The 27,953-nt window shown below is 35.3% G+C and overlaps 3 protein-coding genes across 3 annotated transcripts in view; 2 read left to right on the top strand and 1 right to left on the bottom strand.

Moving 5' to 3' along the window:
* The window catches only part of LOC113233515 (neutral alpha-glucosidase AB), a 35,296-nt gene extending 17,931 nt beyond the window's left edge, over positions 1-17,365 (bottom strand). The window contains exons 1-7 of the mRNA XM_026468638.1: positions 17,224-17,365; positions 16,875-17,109; positions 15,940-16,067; positions 12,111-12,333; positions 2,871-2,982; positions 1,680-1,824; positions 353-490 (exon numbers count right to left, since the gene is read on the bottom strand). Of these exons, the coding sequence (XP_026324423.1) occupies positions 353-490; positions 1,680-1,824; positions 2,871-2,982; positions 12,111-12,333; positions 15,940-16,067; positions 16,875-17,108 (980 nt within the window). The 5' untranslated portion in view covers position 17,109; positions 17,224-17,365. The remainder of the gene's footprint in view (positions 1-352; positions 491-1,679; positions 1,825-2,870; positions 2,983-12,110; positions 12,334-15,939; positions 16,068-16,874; positions 17,110-17,223) is intronic.
* A 1,023-nt stretch (positions 17,366-18,388) lies between these two features.
* LOC113233629 (macro domain-containing protein RSc0334-like) lies at positions 18,389-20,906 on the top strand. The gene is made up of 4 exons (XM_026468788.1): positions 18,389-18,749; positions 19,113-19,205; positions 19,790-19,865; positions 20,125-20,906. The coding sequence occupies exons 1-4, from the start codon at positions 18,477-18,479 to the stop codon at positions 20,472-20,474; spliced, it is 792 nt and encodes a 263-aa protein (XP_026324573.1). The 5' UTR covers positions 18,389-18,476; the 3' UTR covers positions 20,475-20,906.
* Positions 20,907-22,800: 1,894 nt separating this feature from the next.
* On the top strand, positions 22,801-27,728 carry LOC113233656. The gene is made up of 5 exons (XM_026468826.1): positions 22,801-23,058; positions 23,526-23,844; positions 24,499-24,565; positions 25,709-25,743; positions 26,990-27,728. Exons 1-5 carry the CDS (start codon positions 22,804-22,806, stop codon positions 27,076-27,078), a joined length of 765 nt encoding a protein of 254 aa, XP_026324611.1. The 5' UTR covers positions 22,801-22,803; the 3' UTR covers positions 27,079-27,728.
* Positions 27,729-27,953: the final 225 nt, after the last annotated feature.

The following is a 27,953-nucleotide window of genomic DNA, read 5'->3' as shown; positions in this document are numbered from 1 at the left end:
TTTTTAAAGTCGGTTAATTTATACAGATAAACATATTATTGACTCCATTAAGTTGATTCAATAAAATGCCTAAATATTTTTAGTTTTTGCTTGATTGCATCCATTGCCAAGTCTCCACTGTAAATACCAGAGTAGTTCAGCGAAATTAATTCTCCAGAACACCTAACCAATTTAGAAAAAAATCTTTTCCCATATTTGTCTTATCGGGAATCAAGCTCGACCTCCTCATCTGTGAGCACAGTTCCAACTGCTAAGCCACCGAGGTCGTCAAATTTTTAAGTATCCCACTCTTAGAAATTACCAGCGACCCCACAGGGTATGGTTACAACATTGGATCCGACTTTAATCTTACCTAGCGTCGACACGCCGTTTCTGTCCGCCAGTGACCAAATTGACCAACGAAGACACGACGGTGCCCTCGGCGTAGTTCACTACGTCCACCCAGGTTTCAGCTGAATTATGCCAGAATACACCAGCGCTGCGTTTTGTTCTGATAACAAAGGTATTATAATATTAGCATGCTCAAACGACGTTGGTTAAAATCGGGTGATTTTTCGGGTGATCTTTAAAACATAAATGTCAGACTTTATACACGTGGCAGATGTGAAGCAATTACACTAAAAAAAGCCCTGTGCGTTGTGTGTTCAACTCAACAACGCTCTTAGGGGACTACTGTACTGTTATCTGTTTCCGGTTTTGAAGGGTAAGATTGCTGGTGAAATTACAGGCACATAAGACTTCATGAGACGTCAATTATGTTTCAGAGTGACGGGCGCAGTGGCAGTGCCCCTCAAATTTTTGCGATTTAAAGTTCTGAGTGGCAATGCAACTGTTATGGACAGACGTATATCTTACCATAAGGCTCACGAAATGTGCGACCTGTCACTTGATATTTTGATATTATAAAAAAAAACTAAAACACTATGAAATCTTAATAATGATTGGTCGTAATTTCTAGTTTAAAAAGGTAGCTAATTCTGGACTGGTAATATAATTTAAACTTTACCCTGTTGGCATATCGTTGAAAGTTCAATATCTGTTATTGCAAATTATGGCGTCTTGATTTTATATTGAAATTTCGATCAATGTGCTGCCATCTAGCGACCAATAACTGTACGACGACGAATTCGAGATGTTTACTTAATAAATAGAATCATATACGTAATGATAATATTATTTACATATACAATGCATTCGTTTGCTCTTACAAAAGCACTGTGCACGTTAAACCAGATGATAAAATGGGTAACTCTACCACTTCACGCACGCGTTTGCGCTTGTGCACACAGTAAATAACTTTCGACCGTTATATAGCGTCCAGAGTGTACTGAGACGCCACACCAACAGTCTTCTTAGGATGACAGCAGAGAGGACGGACACCCCAATTCTTAAACATTGGATTTGGATGTCCATCATTCATGAAAATGAACACTATATTTTACTAACATACTTTGTAAGCGTTTTTTTTTTTCCTTTTTTATAGCACCGATACGATTCGTCTCGTCACTTGGCGTCATGAAATAATTTTTTTTTATTCTGGTTACACTAACGCAAACCTTCCTTTGAAATAGGCTTCAAAGTCTCGTTTTTCCCGGGATTGGAGAAAGCACCGAGTCTCACTTTTTTTTCCCGGAGCGCAGAAATGCAGCTCTAATTTGTATAGCCATAAGTACACTTACCCATGTGAATACATAACAGGTATAGCTCCATAAATAGCCATGCGGCTATTCAATTCATATTCGAACACGTCCAAGTTGAATAGACGGTACGGTTCGCCGTCTGTAGTCGTTTTGAGGGCGAAATTGTCCGTGTGCTCGGGGATACCTTGTAAAAAAATACATAATTATGTTAAACAAATCGTGTTCACCAATCCTGGTAACATCTCGACTAACAGAGCATCTAGACATAATAGTGATTCAACATCGTCGAGCAATACCCAAAACTGATACATCAGAACAAAGTTAGACAAGTTACCGAGAAATTTAGTAAATTCGTTTTTTTTTAAACGTTTTTGGAAATGTTTGTACTACATTAAAAAAGAACCCACTAAGTGTGTCATTTATTGAGCGTGCAACTCTTTGTCTAAACCGGCAAAATCTACTGCTCTAAACTTTTAAATATATCTACTAACAAAGAGCTGTTAAACAGACTAAAAACATTTTGTACTGAAGAAAAAGAGCAACTAAAGACTAGGCAGTATGGTCTCTGACCTTCGCCTGTTCCACGCGGAACGAAGGAAAAAAAAAAAGAAAATCTGTCATGTTGTTCACGATCATCAGTGTCTGTAATTGCGAGATTTAAAAAAAATCTCTATGGTATAACTTATTTTACCTAAACTATACCTGCAACGGCCCGTTTGCCAGAACAACGTGTTATTTATATATCAACTGTGAACTGGCAACCGGTAATATCTTAATTTTGACAACTTTCACATCTTATTTATTAAGTAAGAATGCGTAGGTAAAACTACGTATTTTTATTTAATAAATAAGATGCTATATAAATGACACAAACAATTTTTTTTCTTCATCGTGTAAAGTTGTAAAAGTTGAGATATGCCAGTTCAGTCGAATGTCCATGTTTTAGAGATAACACGTTGTTCTGGCAAACGGGCAATATACTCGATGCCTGCAACACATACTTTAAAAAAATGGTGGTAAAATAAACGAAAGTACTTGGAAGTTCTTCTTTGTTTTTATTTTTGTGTACTTTTATATTTTCTTCGCGAAAATGAGTTCTATTGAGATGAGCGAAAATACAATAGTGAATATGAGTATATGAGTGAATTTAAAACAAGAAGCTAAATTTGTCACGGTAAACTAGTTTTACTTTAAATGCATAAAGTCTGATGAAGGATGTTCCGTACTCACCATAGACATGGTCAGCATCAGGGAAAGAGATATCGATGGAAACAGCCTCGTTACCACGTGGTTTGCTGTCGTGGTGGGACTTGAAAGTTTCACTCCATGCACTTTCGTCTTCCTGCAGCAAAAATAATATATCGTGAAGTTTTATTCTTTACAGAAAGTTGTTTGTTAATTAAGGCAAGAGCTACGAATTGAAATTGTCGCTTATCGGGTCATGGTACATATAAACATTTCCATTTTCCCTTTCTCCAGATGGAGTTTTCACTCCACTTTCACTCCTTTCCCATTCCCAGAAAGGCTGTGGTCTCTAAAAAGGGCGTAAAGAGTATGTACGTTGGGTGGAGAGTATTTATTAATACAAAGATTGAACACAGAGAAAAATTCATTCGATTCGGCTGGATTTGAACCAGCGTCTTCAGCATACCAGGCCGACGCTCTCCCAACTAAGCTAAAGAACGCATCAGCAGACCTAACGAATTTTTCTATGTGCTTGTTGCAGACCTATGTTGTTGGTTTTTAACGACTTTTTTGCCCTAGCGCCATCTGAGAGAAATTTATGAAAGTTTTTCTTCACTCAGGTACCTTTACAGCTATCAGCGACTGAAGTGTAGAGTAATTAAAAATGACTCTGCAAGCGGGTCATATACACACTTATTTTGAAATAGTATAATTATTAATAAGTTAATAATGTTAAATGTAAACAAAATAAGTCGTTGCCAACACGATCTCATGTATAAATGCTAATGTTATGTGTTAAGAAAATGTTACGATAGCAAATAACAAATAAATAGGGACGTTACAATACTTTTTTAATATTAGGGGTTAAAGTATGAAATTGCCGTTTCGCACTGAAAAATTCAAACAATTTTTTTTAAGATTAAATATATTTGTTTAATCAAAGTTTTTTCCCTTGTTGTCTATACATTTCTGCCATGTAATCGGAAGGTCATTTAAACCTTTGCGATAGAACTCTGGAGACCTGGACTCCACAGCTGTGTGAAGGGATTTTTGTACTGCTTCCTGGGAATTTTATTTCCATACAAAAAAAAATCAAATTGCGGGAAAAAATGGTAGTCGGTCGGGGCGAGGTCCGACGAATATGTAGGATGATGGATAATTTATATCTGCAGGTCTTGTAGTAGTAAAACTGTTTCTCAAGCAGTGTGAGGTGTTGCGTTATCATAGAGCAATAACGGTGAAGCTGTTTTGCTGCGAGTTCCGTCGTCATTATTCAAACGCCATATGTCATATTGTGGGTATGCTAACATTAAACCATGACGTTTCGTGGTAGTTTGATAAGGATCGGCTTTCATCATTACCTTCAATTCAACGTTATTTACATTTGTGACTGGTCTTCCTCGTGGTTCTTTCTTCAAGTCGTAATTTGCCGTATTGCCGGCGTTTGCCGTATTTGCGTATGCCGTATCCTCTCCAAATACAGCATTGACAGTTTCTGCTACGTTAACTCCATGTGGAAATTCGTATTCGAAAATTAGGTACTCAGATTTTCGCTGTATCTGTCTTCACGTTAAAAGCTGAACGTAAAAACAATTGAAAGTCGAACAATCAAATATCATGTTTTTTAAGTTAAGCATGTTTTACTTTTCGTGTGAAAAACGTTTCACTCTGAAATCGAACACCATACAGGTTTAATTTTAATTTAAAGTGGCCAGTAAAATAAATCGGCAATTTCATATTTAAACCCCTATTATAATAATATAGCTTGCACGTAAATAGTACGATTGCATCCAGGCTAACTTGACTATAATGCCCCAAATTAAACCCTCGGGTCTTTTTTCTTCTCACCAATGATGAAATTTTTTTGGAACCGGAACGACAGTCACGGCGATAGAAATGTAACGCTATTCCCCATGTCTAGTATAGCCAGTTAACCCACTAAACAATACACGCCGTTAATAGACTATAAAGGACGAGGCCATCTAGTAATAGGACAAGCCATTAACCTTAGTTAATTAAGTTAATAATGATAAAGATTTTATAGTAAGGGTAACCTCACACTTAAATCTAAGAAACGCGGCGACGCGCGGCGGCACTATGCAGTTGCGGCACAAAACTTTACTTAGTTTATAAACTTTATCTATATTTAAAAAGGCACAATATCTTAGAAAGACACAATACACAATGAGTATAGTGCAACAGTAGATATTTTCTCGGGCTGGATAGCCGGTGTACTCAAGGCAATCCTTAGCAAGTTAACTAGCAGTATTCTTAGCATTAATTGCAAAAAAAAAAAATATATTAAACCTTTAAATTTAGAATGTATATTTTTATTCTGATTATCATATTTTATCGTTATATTCAGTTTGTTCTTTTTCTTGATATATATATATATACACGGTAATATTAAGACTATTCTGATCAATTTAATTCAAGCTGTGTTTCATCTTGAAATAGTTATGCATCGATGTAACAATTGCTGATGAACCTCAATAAACAAATCTTCAAAAAGGCGGTTTGACCATACCTGTTGTTTTAAACTTGAGTTGCAGAAAAAATCTCTAACTATAATTATTTATTAACTATAACACTATATTGTAGTTAATCAAAACAAAACTAGACACAGCGCGTGCGTTAATAAAACAATTAAGTTATTGGACGATGTGCAATTGAATGTTTATCTCCCAATTTCTATCACAATCAAATTTTATATAAATAAAAATGCTGTTAAACTAATAGAGAAGTAAAATACCATTTTTTTTTATCGATACCATGCCACCTATTCGATTCTCTTACATAATATTATATAAAATGTTTTTTTTTTTTTACAAAGAAGTTTATAAGGCTAAAGTTCGTGGCGTTGCGCTGCGCTTTCAGTGTCAGTTGACCCTTATTGCTTATCATTCACGTTGAAACAAAACAATAAACACTTCTAATATTAAGAACGTCGGAACATGTCAGAATTGTCAGATAACCATTTCAATAACACTTTATTTATCTAAGATTTTTCATGACGACAGCTAAGGAGTGGAATAATATTCTTTGTTGTGTACGCTTTGAAACTTAGTAATGCGATTTGTTAGACAATGTAAAAATTATCTATAATAACAATAATAATCTATTTCTCCACAAACATTGTTGTGCAAGAATAATTCAGGCAGAAAACAAAACTTGTTGTCTGCAAAGGAACCTAAACTATGTGACCCTATAGGTCTCCAGACCTCCACTTGCAGATAAAATATTTCTATAACCGCTACAAAAATCATTCGTAAGAAGAATAAGCTAATTTTACTTTAAAACAGTTAAAACAGCAATTCAGTGATTCTGGTTGATAGATAAAAGGGGAAACGAAAACGACGAGCTTGCATGGACCTATGAATCCCCTTACGATAAATAGAACGAATAATGTCGGTTGAATTTTAACCTATTTACTAATGCCAGCAACCGCTGAGGCTTACAAGTAATTCCACCCATTGTCGGCTCTAGCTGCTCTTCACCAGCCATTGGGAAAATTGTATTCCCAACTACTCTCTTATCCACCTGTACCGTATTCCGTCTTAATGTCACCACCGTCTTTTGTGTATGCATATCAAAAGTAATAGTCGGAAAAAAGTGTTCCACATACATAGATACGAAATATGTATAGATATAGCTACAAGGAGGGACATACAGTTGTTTAAACCACCAAATTTTAATTGATTACGTTTTTCGAATTCCGGATTTCCGGAAATGGTTTTACTGCATCGTAGAACAAAACTACTCACCTATGAAGTCAATTGTAGTAGTGCAATGTAAAAAAATGCAGTAGATAACTGACTTTTCATCACAGTCAACCTGCTTCGCGGAATTATTTCATATTCATCATTTAGTAGCAGTAGAACTCCTTGTGAAAGAGTTCGTCCAGGGAAGTACTGCCACCATACTTAATTTATTAATTTAAAGCCAAGCAGGTTTACTGTAATGAAAAGTCAGTAATCTACTGCATTTTTTTTACATGGCACCACTAGAATTACGTTAAAATCCAACTTTGACTTACAACATTATCGGACAAAACTACTCAGCTGGTAGTTTTGTCGTACGATGTAGTAAAACAATTTCCGGAATTCGAAAAAAGTATTAACAACTCTATGGGTAGTATTCCAGAACTCTACTCAATACTCAAGTCAGGACTTGAGTATTGCAGTGAGCACTGAAAATCATACTCATGTCCTTGCCATTAGGGTAGTATTTCCAGTGCTTGAAATCATACACAAGTCTGTTCAAGTCCTGACTTGAGCATTGAGTAGAGTTCTAGAATACGACCCTCAGAGTCGTATTCCAGAACTCTACTCAATGCTCAAGTCAGGATTGCACTGGAAACACAAGCACTGGAAATACGACCCTAATGGCAAGGACTTGAGTATGATTTTCAGTGCTCACTGCAATACTCAAGTCCTGACTTGAGTATTGAGTAGAGTTCTGGAATATGACCCTTAGTCATTCCTTGTAGCTATATGTACACATGTATCTATATATTTGGAACACCTTTTTCCGATTATTAATCAAAAGATATTAAACGGTATCCCAAAGTAATAAAAATACACACATATACATTTTGTTGAAGTTTATTTAACGTAAATTTTATCTTTCACCTTCAAAATATTTTGCAGTTGCAGTGCTTTAAAATCTCAAGAGCAATCCACGAAGTTACTTGACGCAAATATGTCAACTTTTATCAATATTGGTATCGTTTGTTGCATGTTTGGCTGTAAATAGGCATTATCACGTCTTACTGGAGATAGGGATCTCTGTGAATTACCGCCTGAGATCGATGTCAGAGTAAAAGTTGAAGGGTAGAGATTGTGGAATTAACAAATAGCAACCCTAGGGTTTCTTGTCTCTCTCATTCTTCTCAGGGGGATCTGCCTTCGAATGGGCAGTAGAGTTTTGAGAGACGGGACGAACAAGTCATGCGCTTGGTTGTAAGCGACACATCAGATCTAAGGGGCACTGCCACTGCGTCCGTCACCCTGAGACATAGTTGACAAGGCCCATGTGCCTGAAATTTCACCAGCATCCTTACCCTTCAAAACCAGAATACAGTAATGCTGACATTACTGCTTGGCGGCAGAATTAGGTAAGGTGCTGAACTCTTGGAACATGGACGAACTCTTTCACTACGAGCTCTACCATTACAAAAGTAGAACAGTAGAGTATAATCAATATGACGGTTTGTGTAATGAAAGTGTAATTTGCTTAGCTATAATAATAATAATAACGCACACACTCAACATTGCCCCGCGCTAGGGAAACCCTGTGTCGCGGGTACCATGGACACACACATAGGCTCAATACGCACTGGCGCAGAGTCGAAGCGTCGTGTTTTTCGCCTATAGCAACTTCATCTCTACATTCCCATTATTAAGGTATTATGCAAATATGGAAACGCGCCTTCGCCTTTTTGTAGTTGAAAACAACGCGACGCGACGCTTCGACTCTGCGCCAGCGTGAGTTGAGCCATAGACAACCACAAATTACACTCACGAGAGAAATAAATGTAGGCAATATAAATATTTTTCCCGGCCCGGAAATCTGAGACCTCTGCGTGGCAGGTATTTTCGACCACGGAGGCAGTCAACCCTCAAGTCAACTATGACAAAGATTATTTAACTTTGGAGACCAATTTACATGAGGTGGATGGTCTTGTTATATTGGTACTTGGTACTTGGTGTAACGGGCTGGTGTCCGCAACTCGACGACAAGGCGCCTATTTTGCGTCTTGTTATATTAGTCGATTGTGACGCATTCGCCTTATTCCTTACCCTTACGCACTCTGGTTTTAATTCTTTTAAAAAGAGACGCAAACTTCCATAATGAAAGACAATGGAATAAAAGTAAACAATATTTATGTTGAACATTCTCATCATTATTATGAGTAAACATAACGGAATGTACTTGCGTGGTTACATTTTTGACATTGCAGAACAATTACAAGACAATAACAAACGGTTGTAAAATGTAGAGGTGAGTGAACTATTCACTGCTTTTTAACATTTGATACTGAAAAATTTCGAGTAGGTAGTGAAAATTTTTCAGGAAAAAAATTCTGAAAATTTGGAAGAATTTAATTCGAAACCTCATATTATGTTCTACTTTTTTTTGTAACGAACACACTCAAAGCCCCGCACTAGAGAAACCCTGTATTGCGGGTGCCATAGTCACACAAATTACATCCAAACTCACAAGAGAAATAAATCTCGACAATTTAACCCCGGGGACGGGACCTCTTTGTTCAACATAGTAAACGTTCGGCCACGGAGGCAGTTAATAGGCCTACGCATAATAAATAATAGTTATAGGCAGATCTTTTAAGTTTAGGCAATTTAGATATCCTTTAATGTTTTATTTAGCATTAATTTTAAAATAAAATTGCATAAACATTGCTAACTGTAATTTTCTAAATAGAGTTTAGTACCTTCAATTTTTGACAGGTGTCACTGTCAAACGGGGAAAAATATAAATTTTTCAAAATGGAATTTTTTCCGTAACACGTCACTAGGCCAATGTATGTAGTTTACGCAAAACCACGCTAGATGGCATTGACCGGTTATTTTCTAAAACGCGCTATTCAGATGTTTACGTAATTTTAATATTGAACTTTGGCTTAGAACTTCCACTCGTATCTTTGGGATATTTTTAGTACCCTAAACAACTGTAATCGCCCAATTTTTATAATACTATAATTTCACGTGTTTTGCAATAAGATAGTTGGATCAAATTCTTAATATTAGCCCGTTCTTTGACAGTAACGACGTTTAACGTAAATATAAAATTATAATATGTTACTACGGGGTACCTCGTTTTGGTATAAGGACCTGAAAAAACCTGCTATTAGTTTTACAGCGCAATTTTCAAGTGCTTTCTGTGTAGTAGCTGCCTACTGCTTTTCCATAAAGAAGTATAAACAACGTACTGACAAAATTCAATTATTTACATATATTGAATATTTTAGTAGCCAGCGGGCGGCCATGTTGCTCCTGGATTTTCGGGGTAAAAGATTCGCTGACGGAGTATAACCCTATAATCACATTATATTTGGGTTTTAGTATATAGGAATTTTTATATTATCATTATAGGGATCGGAATAGGTAGAGTTTTTTTACCTAAGCTTCGAGGCATCTCGCATCTCGATTTTTTAGAGAGGTATCGTGAAAAAAATCCGATGTCCGCAATATCGCTGATCCGACCTACTGTGTAGCACAATTAAGATAAATAGTGTGTACCTGCCTGTCCCCAATTACGTCAATTTTTAATGTACTTAAGTTATTTCCCGAATCCCGAACCGGTCCAGTACTTAAAAAATATTGTCGTAAGGTAATCTCCATTTGCAGTCTATGTTCCTCGAAGTTTAGGTAAAAAAACTCTACCTTACCTTATCGCTAGGTGGTTAAACCATTAAGTTTTTACCTAGCGTTAATGTAATAAAATAGTTAATGTTTTTGAAATGAATAAATTAAAAAAAAAAAAAAACCTATACCGATCCCTGATTATTATTTATCTTACCTTGCTTTTATATATTTATTTGCGTATTAATTAATTCTATTTACTTACGTATTAATTATAATATATAATAATAATCAATGTAATACATATTACATTGAGTATCATTACATATTATTATAATTAATACTGCTACATAGCAGTATTTATATATTTTTAATTTTGCGTTTACCGCTGGCGCTCTACGCGCTTACTGAGAACTAGTGCTGTAGTATGTTACTGCAGCATATACTGAGTTAAGTCCTGTGTTGGCATGACGCTGCAACACAGACCATACCAGACTATCTACTTTGTATGTTTACTTTAATTCTAATTGTAATTATATGTCAAATAATTATTTGTACGTAAACTGTTTTTGTGTGGTTTTGTGTTATTGTATTGTGCCAATAAAAGTATGTCTATTTTGAATCAATATATAAGCACTACGGCAAGAAAGTACTGACATTTTTGTGTGCTATCCATGAAATGTAAGTACTATCCATGAAAATGTTAGTACATTGTTGAAAATTCAGTTCATCTCTATTACAAAATAGTGATCTCAGAAAAAAAAGAAAACATCAAATTACGCCGCTGACTTTTCGTCAGGTGTGACGCTACACTTGACTTAACTTATTAAGCGCGACTCACATACATTGTCTCACGTTAAAATACTTTTTAAAATTAACATTGATATAAAGACAGTACAAACACAATTAAAGATACTTGACCCTACTGTTGTCCTCGGAACCAGTGTCTGTCGTCTCAACGTGGCTACTGGCTACTTCTTTGTATCTTAATAAAAATAAAGCACATACGCACATAATCTAACCCCGTATCGCGGAATACGAATGACATCTATGACACGGCAAAATGGCGGCACAAAAAATGTTTTTGACTCCGATTGTGTTATCAGTGTCATAAAATTATTTACGACCTTAAACAGAGTCTTTTAAAATAATTATTGTATTAAACGAAATTAAGTAAAAATACATATTGCAAAACATGAATTGTTCTAAATTTTGTCGGATTATAGCTTTAAAAGAGTTCTAAAAGTTCTAAACGTTTATTATCATCTAAAATAGGAAACTACCTACTAGTTTTTTTTGCTCTATTAACACCTTTGTTTACATTTTGGACATCTGATCAATCGTCATGCGACTCTTGCTTACCCGCCTAAGGCGGCAAGCTACCCGGTATAAGGGCTTATTTAAAGTGAAGGCGCGGGCGCGGCGGCGGATGCGGACGCATTGGCGTCTTCCCTTTCAGTGCCGAAGCGGCTACGAGCGGGTAGATCTACACATCGAAATCGCAAACAGAACCAAACAAACGAACCAAGCATTGCGATAGGTACAGGCGGACCGAGCCAATAAATCTACCCGCACCGTTCGCACGCATCCGCACCCGCGCCCGCTTCGACACAGGCGCTGGCGCGCGCGGCCACTGTGAACACAACAAGCGTCTACGTATATTTCATTTAGACGCACCCGCGCCCGCCGCCATTCTCAATAAAGCCTAAATAGTGAGTCGTCTGACGACGGTAGTTGGCAGCCGAAATCGACCAAAGCGCCTCGGTTGTGAATCGCGACTCGGCTACGTCGCTTTCGACAAGCGAAGTGGTCTGCCGAAAGTATTTGGCTAAAAGTGTATATATGATTGTCTAAGCTCTACAGATGTAATGTTATGCAATATTTAACTTTAAAGAAAAAAACCACAACCCTCTTTTGAACTTCCCCACAAAAGACCAGAAAAGATAAAAATATCACTTACTGCCTCCACAGCCAACGATCCTTCATCATCATTCTCAACAGCTTTCTTTCCCTTTTCCTTCAAAGGTTCAACCAGCAGCTGAGAATTCTCGTTCACAACAACTGCTACGTCTCCTTTCTTGTCGAGGAACTCGAATTTAAGGGGTTCAGCTGTGATGACGACACTGTGACCTTGGCCGTTCTTGACAGTCAACTGGCCGTTTATGTTTGATACCAATTTCAAGCTGTAAAAAAAATGTGGATTTATAAACGTGGTAATCGATCATATCTATGTCTTTGCGGCCCAGTATTGCCATTTATACAACTAATAATACATATAATATAACGCAAACACTTAACATAGAGCTGCACTAGGGAAACCCTATGTTAACCAAACCAAGCACACAATAAACCCAAACTCACGAGAGAAAGAAATGTAGGCCATACAAATATTTCTCCCGGCCCGGGAATCGAACCTGGGACCTCTGCATGGCAGTCCGGCTTGGTAACCGTTCGGCCACGGAGGCAGAGTAAAGAGCAACCCCTAGAGTTTCCTGCTCATTCTTCTCAAGGGAATCTGCCTTACGAATGACCGGTAGAGTTTAACCAATGTGACGTTTTCAAGTATTATTACACTTATCTGTCAAACTTTTGACAGTGTTGTCATTTTGAACCAGTGTTCCTTTTAAAAACGTGACTTGACCTTTAAACTTTTATACAGAGAGAAGACAATCAGTAAAAACAGCACCATTTTAACAGCAATAGTGAGCTTAGATTAGAGCCTATGCACACGGCGTATTTTATACGCGCAGACGACGCGCTTTTCACGAACGCACTTTGAACGCGCGTTTACGGCGCCGAAGCTATTCAAAAAGCAGATTGTTACGTTTGTATCGATTCAAACGCGCGAAATACGCGATATGAACGCGCGAAATACGCGATGTGAACGCGCGTTCGAAGCGCGTTTGCATCGAATCAAACATCGCGTTGCAAGACTGAGGAAAGGGGGAGGGGTTGTGTTACATTTTTTTCTTTTTAAAATCACTAATAAAGTTAGCGTAAGCAGTGTTGTCTCAACCGACGCCACTGTGCTACTATTGAGAGTATGCGCCGTAAATGCACGTTTCACAAACGCGGGTGAAACGCGCGTTTTACGGCTCGTTTGAATTTGTGAATGTGTGCGCAGGTTTACTGTCTACTACTGAATCTCGTTTGAATCGTGCGTTAACGCGCGTCATCAGCGTGTCAACAGCGCGTCCTCTGCGCGTATAAAATACGCCGTGTACATAGATAGGCCTTTAGATGCTTAGCCAGTTGATCTCAAACTAAGAAATTCCATGTATGGATTACATGATTATTAATATGAATCCCAAGGTCACTTAAACTAGAATTCATTACGAAAAATACGTATCATATTTTGGTCCTACAGGAAATCGGAGAAATTACAGGGACTTTTCAACTTATGTCTCAGAGTAATGGGCAGTGCCCCTCAGATCTTTACGGTTTAAAGCTCTGAGTGGCACAGCAACTGTTATGGACAGGCGTGTCGCTTACCATTAGGGGCACGACTTGTTCGTCCCATTACTTAGAATCATAAAAAAAAATCGATCCCATAAAACTGATAACAGAACACAGAAAAAAAAACTTTCAAGTTTACAATGTAATTATAACAATTCGAAATTAAACAATTTTTTTATCAGGTGTAAATCTCGTTTTTTTTTCATAAAAGAAAGGATTTGGATCCTAAAAAAAGTAGTTTTATTTCCAATTGTAGCAATCGCCAAAACCCTAAGAAATCGGTAATTATGACGAATTAACAATAACATTGGTGCTCATTTTTGTTTACTTATAGAGAAACTGAATAAGAGTTATAATTATCATTATTGTCACAACCTGGTTGCCGATTCATTTTCAGTTCTTTGTATAGAGCATAGATTTACTAAATCTACGGTATAGAGACTGGGAATATTATCTAGTTTACATATTATCTTTAATTTAATTTACAATTAGGTATCATTAAATGATGATAACAAAATTGTAAATTAAATATTAGGCTATATTCGATATTTATCGTGACTGTGGTGCTATTAAAGGATTGTGCACAAATTTATAGAACGAATGTGGATGGAGGCGCGCACATATCTCGATCAGACTGGGGATGACCTTAAAAAGGCCAAGTTTAAAATACCTAGAATAATCAGGCATGTATGATGACACTGATAGGAGTGGAGGTGAAAAAGGTTTGTCTGGAGAGTAGTAAGTGGAGGTCCATAGTCACTGCCCACCCCAGTGAAGACGGAAGGCGTGATGTGTGTATCAAATTTCCTCCAGTTAATTAACCAATAACTAAAGTGTTAGTTAACTGGCAACTAACAATTTCCCTTCGTTCTAACTAGGCAATAAAATGTTTTATGACACTTGAAACGAACACAACCATTTTATTATACATACATATACAGCACGCCCTTTTCCCATCAGGGCGACAAGCAAAGACAATAGCTCTCCACTTGCTATGGTTCTGATACATACCTTTTACCCCATCAACACGAAAAAATAAATCAGTCTTTCATACATGCTTGTTGGTTAAGGTTTCTTTTGACCTGGCCTTTTTTTACGTCATCCTCAATGGTAAGTTCGCCTTAGTAGGACCGTACCCACTTGCCTGCTCACACACTCTTTATAAATCTATTTTATCAATATTTTTTATTCGATTTATTATATATTACAGTGGTAATTTGGGTATCGGATGAGCAGCATATCTTCCTAAGTATTAGTGTAAAACACTATATGCAGACACAACTTGCAATACTGTCTTAGCTGAAAGGTTTATAATGAAATTAAGCCCTGATTACAAATTACTTTTGTAATAAAGTTTTCGTATAGCGCTACGGACACTGGGCGTTTACGTGAAGAGGGATAATATTGTCTGGGTCTGAATCACTTCACATGTTATGTATATTTTAATGTACATGGGGCCTTAGGGTGCGTTCATATTATGTCGTAACGTTTTATTTATCGTTAGACGACTGCCGCGTTTAGCCTGTTCCCATATCACGACTATCTACCGTGACTGTGTCAAAGACGTTTATTTTATCATTGAACGACTGTCGTGACAATTCATCGGTTCACAGCAACTGCCTTGTCGTTTGTACGACAGAATCGTTTGAAGCTGCGATTATGTCGTCAAATTTTTATCGTGACGTTTTATTTATTGTCTGACGACTGTCGTGCCAGCTCTTCCCATCACAGTTAATCGTGTTGTTCTATATGTGAACCACTTCATTTAAATATACACGCCACGACACTTTCAACTGCATGACTATCTGTCGTTACGACATAATGGGAGCGCGCCCTTAGGGGCTGTCTGTCACTTAACTTCATTCATTCATTTTATTTAAGAGCCATGCTCTTGTCGGTGTAGCCTTAACTTACCAGTAGTAAAAATCACACAACTAAACAAACAGACATTATTCTGGTTACATGGATATGACAACACTGTAGAAGGGAACTTAGTATAATCGGTGGAGATTGATGAACAATAGTAATAAAATCAAGTCCTCTCTATCCAAAATTACATTAAACTCCCTATGTTTGTCAAATGTCCACTATAAATATGACAAAACTGTCATATTTACTTTTTATATTATAGTTTGGGCTAGTGAAGAACTTCATTAAAGTCTCTTGTTTTAATTATCTATCTATTTTTTTTTATAATCTTGCTTTTCATTTTTTTTTTTGGGGTCACACCGAGTTGTCAAAACTTGGCCACCAGAGATGAGCGTATGCAGAAAGCCTTAAGAGACACCAAAAGACAATTAAAAATGGGCAATAAATTTTTACAGTTTACTTACCTATCTCCCTTAGGTTCTCCATTCAGGGAAAGCTGAGTTCTATACCGGGGATATAGAGGATCTGCTTCGTCCATTTCAATACGGAATGTGCCATCTTTTAGCGCTGATAGACGTAGAGCGTACCGCCACTGCGAAAATCGCACATATTAATTGTTTTTTATTTCATCAGTGAACAAATTATTTTCATAAGTGTTATTTTTATTAACAATGGTGTTTTTAGACATAGAGATAGATAGATAGATAGATTCTCCAGAGAATGAGCAAGAAATTGCATGTTTTAACTATATTTTTGTAACAAATTATCGGGGATTGTGCAAATCTGCATGTGTAGTATTGGTAAATAGTACGTATCGCCACCAAACCAAATTTCACAGGAGAAGTATTTAACATTATTACTTTGTTATTTCAATAGCTAGGACTTTCATTTTTGCACAGTAAGCATTAATTTTTGTAGTCTATGGACTGATAACAACAGATTTATGCAAATCACATTAATTTTGTTGATACAACAATTACGCGAATTTGATTTGACGCCTAAATTATTGATCATAATCAAATGTTAGTTATGTGTAATTGCACTATCCCCAACAATATACCATTGAAAGAAAATAATTGGTAACAAGACAAAACCAGTACCTGAAAAAATTCTAGTTTTTTATTTATTTTCGAGCATTGGCCCAACCTAGTAAAGAATAGGAATGATTGCTCAATGGTAGGCTCAAACACAAATAAAATGGCACTAATTTAAATGTAGTATTAATTTAGTAAAGCATAATTTTAATATGATTACATATTATCAATGCAACATAACTGCAGAGATTTGAAATACTAACTCATTCCAAGAATAGCTTGGCATAATTCCAAACCTAGACCTAAAAAAAATATGCTAACAATTTTTCTATCAAACACGTAATAAAATAAGTTTAAAGACTCACCAATATGATTTTTTTTTCCGTAGATGTGTCCACAGTATTCACTTCAGCTGATAAAACACTCCCGTGGACAATAACGGTATCTAAATTCACTGCATATTGAGATTTCTCCGGCTTAAACTTCCTTAACCGATTGCAAAAACCAGATTGATCGCACGTCTTAAAATTGTTCCTATCCACACCAAAGCTAACAGAAATAGCCAAGAAGGCCACCAAGAAGAAAGTCAACGTCTTCATCCTGCAACAAAACTCAGAAATAACACTTTCTTTGTAAAATAATGAACACGTTATAGTATGAAACAAAGACCGGCTATAGCAACGGTGAAAAGTGACAAGGGTGTTCGTTGCGTACCTGGCCGTACTCAATGTGGGGCTCTAATGAAATGTATACTAGCACTCCCGAAGAATTTGTTTAGGCTACCATGTCCATTGACGAGGTGGTATTTGATTATTATTTTAAATATTTCGACGACGCCCCACGCCTGAGTTACGTGGAAAAATTTTGTTTGACAGATTCCGGGTTACCATCTTTTGAAGTCAATTGCATGGGATACCACATACAACAATGAATCAACATTATTTCGACGTAACTAAAAAATCGATTTCGTTTTGAACCATATTGCTTCAAAATATCTAATATGATAGGTGCATGTGCGGACAATATTATTATACTAAAAGCAAAAAATCGATCGAAATATCGGAACAGAATCAAAAAAATCGACACATCATTAATGGCAGGTCTGCAACAAATGGTTAATATGAAAGGTTTCTGTAGTCTCCGCGTAATAGGCAAAACTTACATTGTATTTCCCATTAGGTACTAAAACCATGGTATATCCACAATACTCGCCGAATAGCAGTACCTGCAAAAGCCTCTAAAGTTACTTTTTCACTTCTCATGCTCTTAAAGTTCGTATTTATGCTGGGTGTAGGCTGCATAAAATAGGATTTTATGCTGTAATGCATAAAATAAAAAAACACCACATTAAATATGTCTAGTTGTTGTAATTTAAAAATATAGTATTGACTTTGTTGCAATCTATTAACTTTTTATATTTGTGTTAATTTAGGATGTCTTAATTTCATTCATTCAATAAATCAGTTTGAATTAGTGTCCATTCATAAAGACATCTAATTTTTTCCAAGAGTGTGTGTGAGTGAGAAAATTGTGCTGTGCGTGTTTATCTCGCTTCTAGCAGAATTAATATAGTAGGTACTAAAATTGCGCTTTGCCAGGTCCCGTGCTAAATGGTCTAAGCTTGCGGCGTCTATCTAGATATGTCTGTGATCATGACACTGGCATTGTTACACGTAGTATCTTCTCCGTAGTCTGCATCTAATAGTCTGTGGTAGTCTGTGATTGTTACGTAGAAAGGAACAGCGTAATGTCATCAATTGTCATGTTTAAGCTGATGGCTTTGCCAGTCTTAATAAATTAAAAAAAAAATTGTCAAAGTCAAAAATCACGTCAAAATGTTACCGGCGAAATGCGTAATTTTGTGTAATTCTACTGTCCCATATAGTGTTGTTTATTGCAATTTAATTCGTTCTCAGGCCGCGTCTGTGTTTGCTCATCCCCAAAACAGATTTTATTCGTTAGCAAAAATGACTACTAATTTAAACTGGGAATCTGAAAAGGTCCGCCTTCTAAATATGTCCCTTGAAGACAGAAGAAAGCGATTTGAAAAAAATGATTACATTACATTGGATACAATTCAGTCTTGGCGTATCTATTCGATTAAGCACAAAAATTTGGAAGCGAAGAAGCCTACTTTGGACGATTTGAACGAATTCAAAAAAATAACACTTAACCAGGCTTTAAGCAAACAGCTGTTGGAGAAGGTGGCTATTTATACAGGGGATATCACAAAGTTGGAGGTAAAATTAAAAATTATAATGAAGTAACGTAAAAAGTTCAATAAAAATAATACAACTTAGTTCAAAATTAAGTGCAATTTCCTATTGTTATTGGTTGAGAATCTGCTAACATTCAAATCCAGTTTGGTTATGAAAGTTTTCAGACATAATATTTCCAAAATAATTGTATACATATGTATAAATTATTTTAGAGTAAAATACAGTCACTTGGCCACAATCTTTGAAAGTTATGTTACCAACCGTTTTCATACTTTTCCTTCTTTTCGTCCAAAAAGGACAACCTAAGGTCAAAGGCCATATTATCTCATTAGCAGTGGTGAGGCGTCCTTACAAGAAACTAGTATTTGTTTTTTAAAATTTCAGGTGGACGCAATTGTGAATGCTGCAAACTCATTGCTGAAAAAAGGAGGTGGTGTAGATGGTGCAATCCACCGGGCTGCTGGTCCAATGTTGCAGGTACAGTCGGCATGTGTGGTTGCTCATCACATACATATTTCTGTGACTGTGAATTAAATTTATTTTTCCTCATTATGCAATCAGTTGTTGCAAGTATGACTCATCATGGTGTTTATGTCAATAATTATTTAGTACTTTAGAATTATAATTGTTCTAAACAAATATATCAGGTTAAGCTATACAAATGGCTAACCTAATAAGAGACAGTTTTTGGCTTAACTGCCCCCGTAGCATGGCTACGTTTGATAATCGCAACACGCGCGATATAATTGAAATAAGCTATTGGCCATCTAAATTAAATCTGATTGAGACAGCCATTCCAATTTTGTCGCGCGCGTCGCGACTATCATGCGTGGCTACGCATGCATGCTACAGCTATGCCACGGGAGCTGGTATGTATAAAACTGTGACAATTTTGTCTGTGTTACGTTAAGTTGTTCCTGTACTAAAAATGTTATGTTAAGTTGTTAATGATGTAAATAATTTACACCATTAATGAATAATACGAGTAGTAATATTAATGTTCATTAGAGGCCATGCTCACCTATTGAAGGTTATATAATATGATTTTTTTAAATTTACAGCAAGAGTGTAACACTTTGGGAGGTTGCCCGACAGGACAAGCAAAAATCACTGGAGGTTACAATTTACCAGCTAAATGTAAGTTGCAATACAGGATATTCTATTAGCACAACTTTCCAAGTACCATAGAGGTCCACCCTTCAGTTTTACTTGAATAAAAAATAATCGAAAAATACCTATATACCTGTAGTATGGTCAGATTCCTATAATACCTCATTATGAGAATAATATTTATATCAAATAAGGATTTGATATAAATATTGAAAATGCCATATTTAAAAAAAATTTAATAGGAAATTGAACTGTTTTACGAAAATAAAATATATTTGATTTTTAGATGTAATCCACACAGTTGGGCCTCAAGACGGTTCAGAAACTAAGCTCCAAGAATGTTACGAAAATAGTTTTGCTTGCATGGAAAAACATGATCTCAAATCCATCGCCTTCCCATGCATATCTACAGGCATTTACGGCTTTCCAAACAGATTGGCTGCCCACATTGCATTAAGAACTGCAAGAAAATTTTTGGAAAAACATGAACATAAGAGGGAGGTAGAGAGAATGGAGAAGATTATCTTCTGTACTTTCATGCCTATTGATGTGGACATCTACGAGACACTGATTCAAATGTATTTTCCCTCACATGAATGGAATTATAATGATGGTGCTTCAGTTACAGAACAGTAAATTTTGAAATTAACGAATGAAAATTAATTAACTTGTGAAAATTATTTATTTTCATACTGTTGCAGAATATGTAACATTATGGTCCAATTCCAGCTCTCTGTATCTCCTATCAATTTTAAAAATAAGCCAACAGTTTTGCAACTTCAAAATGTTATATGAAAACTTCTAATATAATAATGCGCACATTCATAGCCATATTGATAAATTTATTATGTATAAAAATTTAACCTAAATACATACAATCTTATTAAATAACCTTTTATTCGCAGATATGCGTCAGGCTATCGCAAACAGTGAAATTATTGTATGTTTATATAACTTTAATTAAGGTTAATAGTGCAAGTTAATTTAGGTGATACATAAACTATATTTAATTGTATATTAGGTATCCAATATAAATGTAGGCCATACAAATATTTCTCCCGGCCATGGAGGCAATTAAAACTTTCTTACATAGTATTCCTGAAATTCGAATTGAATAGCAGAATCTACAGAAGCCTCTAAAGTCAGTGTCAAGTTTTCCGCATAGTAATGCGGAAAACGACGAAAGAAATCCTAAAAGGGTAAAATATTTTTATGTGTTTCAAGATGTTCTAGTTTATTTTATCTTTGTGTAGACATGTTGAATAAAGAAAAAGCTTTCAATTTCAATAGTTTTTTGATAATCCCTTCATTCGCAGTAATAAATTATATGTATATAATTACTTGGCATTTGGTGTAACGGGCTGGTGTCCGCAACTCGACGTCAAGGCGCCTATTTTGCGTGTGGTATATATATAATTAATTACTGCTTTTTATTTTTTTTAAATATTTATTATTATTATATGTATATTTTAATTACGTAATAGGAGTCCCTTTGTGTGATAATTAATATACAATTTAATAATCAGTCTAAACAATATTAAAATAAATAGATACTTGAATGTAGAGCCAAAGGCATCAATGCGATCCGTTAGTAATGGACCGGAACGGAAATGTCGCGATTTGACATTGAAATTGTAGTGAACAGTGAATGCGAGCTTAGAGGATAGATAAAAAATGCGAGTAGAGGTGGTTAATATAATATATAGCTCAAATTATAACGTTAAATTAGAAAATAATTATAGCAATTAGAATTTGAAAGACATAAAGGTACTAAAATTATAACGAGCTTTTTACACTTTGGTTTGGAGTACGTTAAAAAAATTAAACCAAATGCCATCTAGTGACATAAATTTACAATATTTCAATGCCATACCATCAATCTATCCGCGCTTTACTTACTTATTTCATAGATGGCACTACATTCTATGTGAAAATTGCGGCTCTTGTCATTGGTTGAAACAATTATAACGTGAAATACTTTCACATATGAATTGTAGCATTTAACGTTTGGTGCGAAACGCGGAATAGTTGATTGGTTTATTGATGTTAAATTTCACGTTTGAGTACGCTACGCTAAGCGCTAATGCTACATTTACCACTTAGCAAGTATTATAATTGTAGTTATGTTATAAATTACAATTTTGGTTACGTTTTAGTACGATTTTGAGCTAATGGTGGAAGGAACGTTAGCAAAATTTCATCCGGTGAAGCGATTTAAATTAAGATATAATTAAGTACTTGGATGTATTTAGTTAGTTTAGCGTTTGTTTAATTAATAAGTCGTTGTAATATTTGTATATAACAGTAAGAGTGTGTGCGTTATTATAAGTTATTATGAGTGTAATTACTGTAATTAACCAGTGTAAAGTTTTGTGCACATTGTAAATTGTTAAAATGTGAAGGGAAGCTCATTGATTTATCGTCTATAACCTGTAACCACCATATTATGTAATAGTTACAAAACAAATGAAGTAGGTCGTAACTAACCATAAAAAACTAAACTATTCTATAGACAGACCATAGATGCTATACTTAACAAGTTAGCGCACGTCAACTATTTCACGTTTCTTTCCATTCGTTACATTATCTATCACACGATCTTGAGCTGCTAAAAATTCTAATTTTAGCACTTTTTAAATAGCGCGCTATAAAAATTTAGCATTTAGCGTGCTATGCGAATATAGCAGTTAATCTCATCTCTAAATGCGAGGCATTAAAATGTCAAGAAATGAAAACGTCAAATGTCGATATCGAAAGTTGTAAAATTCCATTGAATTTCGTTTTAATTCGTAAGTTTAAAAAAATCGTATTATATGTTTGTAATATAATACAAATACAACTGTTTAGATATAGGACATATGGAATTCGTCTTTAATTACTAAATACATTGTGTGAAATGGAGTTCACAAATAAAGTGTTCATTGTTTTGTAAATTATTTGTTAAATTAAGTATTTAGGGGCCGTAATGGAGAGCGAAGACCTGGAGAATGTACCTCTAGTTCGCATGTCGGATGTTCAGCCAGACAGATCTATAGAATACATGTCAGAATCTCACGAAGTCTTTGAAACTTGTATTATTGATGGGGAATATGATCAGTGTGTAGTGGAAGATGAAGAATCCAACATAGGAAGCATGGTTTCTATAAAGTCGGAAGACGTAAATGATCTTGGCGTATTAATTGTGTCGGAAAACATTGAAAGTGCCAAGTCTGAGTTTGGAGTGAGTATTATAATTTTTCTTGTTTGTTTTTCTGCTAAATTCGTAAACTTCGAGTAGGCACAAAAAACAATTAGTAGAAGTAATTATGTGACTGTATTGTATCTTTATTTATAACAAATTAGAGTACAGAAATTATGTTTTGAGCTTTAATTGCCCAATATTGCGCTTGAAGAGTAAATAAGGGATTTCATCCAAAAATGGAGTTATGCGGTTTTTAGTTCAGCTTATTTAGTGGGCTGGGTTGAGGTGTCAATAGTCGGGCACTTCTTGCTTTGTTTTTTTAAATTTTGGTAATAAAATTACATAACAAAAAAGTTGTCATCTCTCTGCTTATACTGGAAATAGATTTTTTTACTTGTAGAAATTGATTGGAACTGGTAAGCAAGCAACATGCATTACTTTTTCTACATTTTTTTGCCGGTCTCTCTGTATCTAAGGATCATTAAAATAATGTTTTCTCTCCACAGCAAGTACCGGTACAAATGAAACAGGAAACCGACAAAAAACTACAAAAAAATAAAACAATAGAAAAATTGAAGATAATAACAAAACCAAATCACACAGAAAGTTGGCCAACATTGGAAATACTACCTGGGGGAGTTATAAATCTCGGTGACAAAAATGATCATAACGAAAACTTAACAACTGAAGAAAAACCGACAGAGTCAGGTGAAATGATGTACGCATGTGCGAAATGTTCACAAAGTTTTAAATACTTATTCTGTTTGGTCAAACATGTGAAATGGCATGAAGAGGAAGCTAAGAAAGGCGATTTGTCTAAATTGAGTAAGTGTTATCCTTAAAAAGGCCAAAACCAACAGGTTTCCTTTTGATACTTAACTAGACGTGATAATTAAAACAAATTTTGTTATTTTTGTTTACAAAGATGTTACTGTTTTCAATAAAACGGTTGCATAAATCAGAACTCAAAAAACAGACTTAGTTGTTGAATGTGTGTCAGAAATCGGAAAATCCATATCATTCGGAACTTAATTTCCAAAAGTCTTCTTTTGCTATATTGAATGATGGTGTTCAGTATGTTACAAAATGTAAAAAGCAAATTTCTTTTGCTGACATCAAATATTGATGTATCCACCATTTCAGAGTCTGAAAAAGCAACTTGTCATCTACCAGTAAATGAGGTAGATCTTTCTATAAACAAGATTATTTCAAATTGAAGTATGCAATATCTTTTATCAAAGCAAAATTGTAATCTACTTTTGGTAGTTGTTCAAAAGTACTGCTGTGTGTGTTATCAGGGCCATATAGTTTTTTTATACAGGGCCAAAATTTGTTTAAATAGTTTGTACTAAAAAATTCAAATTAATTGCAACTAACAATATGGATTATACAAATGCAAGCTTTGAATAATATTTGAAAGCTTAAAGAAATGTAGAACATAATGAACTCATATAAACTGTTATAATTATAATGTTTCAGCTCCTATAGAGAGGAAGATACTGGAGTTGAACAGAAGGAATAAGGCTGACATAGAAAGACAAAAGACGTAAGTATTCTTACTTTATCTTCTTTATTGCTTATCAATCTGAATTGTATGTAGTTTTTTTGTTATAATTATGAATATTTTGTGCATTACTTATGACATTACTTATGAAATGAATTTTTTTGTTGTACAAAGTACTAGAGATGAAACGGATAGTGATTTGGCCAAATACCGAATACCCGGCGGGCATCTAGGCCGGATAGCCGGATATCCGGATATACGACGGGCACCTAGGTGGGATAGCAGGATATCCGACCGCCGGATATTTGATCCACTGCTGTAAACATTATTGATAAGTAAATGATTGCACTTTCACATTGACGATTTGATTTGTTGTAATCACTTGGTTTTTATAAAAACGATTAATTTATTCGATAATACAAACAAATACATAACAGAAAAATGTTAACAGTGAAAATAAACGCAAATTTGGCACATGCACAATTCGAGCGGTGGAGAAGGAAAAAAGCAATTACATCATCCTTTGGCTATATTAAAATTTTTTAATTTTTATAAGTATAAGCCTAGCACATAGGTTCCTAAACTTTTTGGCTCACTGCCCACTTAAGAAAGATAACGCCCACGTATTTTTTATACTAACATAACACGAAAAATCTGAAGGAAAAAAGTAATGAAGTTTATATAGATTATTCAGGTTTCTATAACCATTTTTTGGACAACATTCCTTTGTTGCTTTCTTTTTTTTTGTTTAACCATATGACAGACGAATAAGCTAAGCGACATGCATGACCACAGCAGTTACAGTGCCACTCAGAGCTTTAAATTGCAAAGATTGCCAGCACTGCCACTGCGCCTGTCACCCTGAGATATAAGTTGACAAGTCTCATGTGCCTGTAATTCCACCAGCACCCTTACCCTTCAATACTGTAAAGCAGTAATGCTCACATTATTGTTTGGCAGCAGAAATAGGTAAAGACTTCCCTGGACGAACTCTTTCGCAAGGAGTGGTACTGCTACTACTGGTTCTATATATTCCGTCTAATCAGTACCACGCACGCAACATGTCATGCCCAGCTCCTTTTTAGCTTGGTTATCCAATCTCGTATTCAAATCTCTCATGTGTAATAAATACATCATGTGTAATAAATACAAAATAATAAATTTAAATTTCTTTGTTGTTTACAGTACAAAAATAAAGTTAGACGCAAGATTAAATAGTGGTAAGTGTATTATATATCATGCTAAATTAAATTAGTTCAACTAACAAATCAGGGAGAAGAGGTGTAAAAAGAAGCAATAGTATTTCTTCTTATTTATCGAAGTTCAGATTAAAATTAACAGATTGAGGGTCGTATTCTAGAACTCTACTCAATGCTCAAGTCAGGATTTGAGTATGGTTTAAAGCACTCGAAATCATACTCGAGCCCTGCCATTAGGGTCGTATTTCCAGTGCTTGTGTTGCCAGTGCAATCCTGACTTGAGCATTGAATAGAGTTCTAGAATACGACCCTTAGATTCGGAATACACGGCTCTAGACACATCTCCACTTTTCTCGATTCGGAGTATATTTATCGTAATAGTCAAGCGACATAAGTTTCACTGGTGGGTACGGGTCCCAAAGTGTTGAGGGTTGACTTTACATTTATTCTAAGAATTTTGTGATACTTCTCCGAAATGCAGGTTTTCCTTCATTCCATTGCTGCATGCATGATAGTTTGACACATAAATACGCATGGTGCAGACCGCGGTAGGAATTAAACCCAGGAAATTCCACATCGGAGACAAGATTTATTTATTTTACTAAAAAAAATATTTATATTTATTTTAATAAATAAATGCCTGTGTTTATTTCATATTTTATTGGGAGTGGGGACAACATCAGTAATCTTAAAATTTGACTTAAAACATGACGAAGCGGCTGTAGCACGAACCTGAATGCATTATACAAAAGTATCGCTTGTTTGATATTCATGGCCTACTAAAGAAGCCTCACAAGTGTACCGCACCAAGTAAAAGCCGTATCAAAAAAAATGTATCACGAATCGCCGCATGCAAACACTCGTTTATTTATTTACACTTACGACATAATATTTGTTTTCTCCAAATTCATTCAAAATGAAAATAATTGATTTTAAAATAAACTGCATATTTTAATTACAAAATGACTTAACTGTGGAAGTAAATGTTCCTGTTTATACATCTATTCATAGTTATTGTGTTTTTGCAGTTTCTAATGGCACAATTAGGCATTTTTCATGTTTTCGATAGATGTTTAACTACGATAACGACCGGACGCAGTCTGAAGCGTAGCAGCGGCAACTAAGCGTTTATAGTTTACATACATTGGGCACGCGAAGTAGGTACACTTGCGGCGTCTATTTAGATATATGTCTGTGGAAATAAACCATAATCGCCAAAGACTTATTTGTTTATTAAATTAAATTCAATTTTTGTTATATATTCCAGATTTAATTATAAAACGCGTTTTACCCGGAAAGAGAAAAGTCGCAATCAAGCCGAAGCCTGCCAAAGTGAGGAAAGTACCAAAGAAATGATAGTTATTCACTAATGCTGTTGCCAGAAGGTTCAATATTGCTAAGAAGTTTAAAAGACAAAACGTAATAAATTCTATATATTCACTTAAAGCTTATTATATAAGTGTTATGTTTATTTAGGGTATTCTCGTAATGATCTGTTTCAATTGACTCTGAGATCAGACTAAGCTAGTTAATTAATATTAAACTTAATTTGAATGCTATGTCAGTCTGTACTTGGCGGCGGAATCAGAGATAACACAAAAGTGTTGCCGTTACAAAAAATATGTAAGAATTATGCTATTGTAAAAACGTCTAAAATGACATTAAAAAGTGCTAAATTACTTACATGTCCAAATAAAATATTATCAAAACGTTATTTTTATCAAACACATTAACATGAAAAAATTGTTAATCTAGCAGATGTCATTTTGACATTGGCAGTTGTTTGTTTACATTTTTGGCCTTGAATTCCCTTGTTTAAAAGAGAAGCCATCCTTTTTAAAAATAGAATAGAATTCCCTTGTCGAGTACAGTGATTATTCTCAGCATTTGATTACAGTATAGGTTGATCTACAGTAAAAAGCTTATGGCTGATTTCAGAGGCAAGGCAAGACACGCGGAATTTTGTAGTCAATAAAATTCTTGAACGGAACTAATTAAAAATATCTACACATTTAAAAGTGATTATTGTTAATCATGAGTACAGTCAAGAGCACGCCAAGGTTGACACTTTGGACCGTTCTTATCGTAAGCGGCATAGAGTTGGATTTAAGTCTTAAGCGTAAAGCTTGACGTGCTCTTGACTTTGCACAGACAAGCTGGCCGTGTGCTAAGTTTCGAAGATTCACGCTTCCACTGATATCTAACACGCCATTTTACTGGCATGCCTTTTA

This window comes from Hyposmocoma kahamanoa, unplaced genomic scaffold (assembly GCF_003589595.1).
Source record: "Hyposmocoma kahamanoa isolate Upper Pololo Valley unplaced genomic scaffold, ASM358959v1 79, whole genome shotgun sequence".
Taxonomy (NCBI): Eukaryota; Metazoa; Arthropoda; class Insecta; order Lepidoptera; family Cosmopterigidae; genus Hyposmocoma; species Hyposmocoma kahamanoa.
The sequence above is the reverse complement of the archived record's forward strand: the minus strand, read 5'-3'. Positions and strand labels throughout refer to the sequence as shown.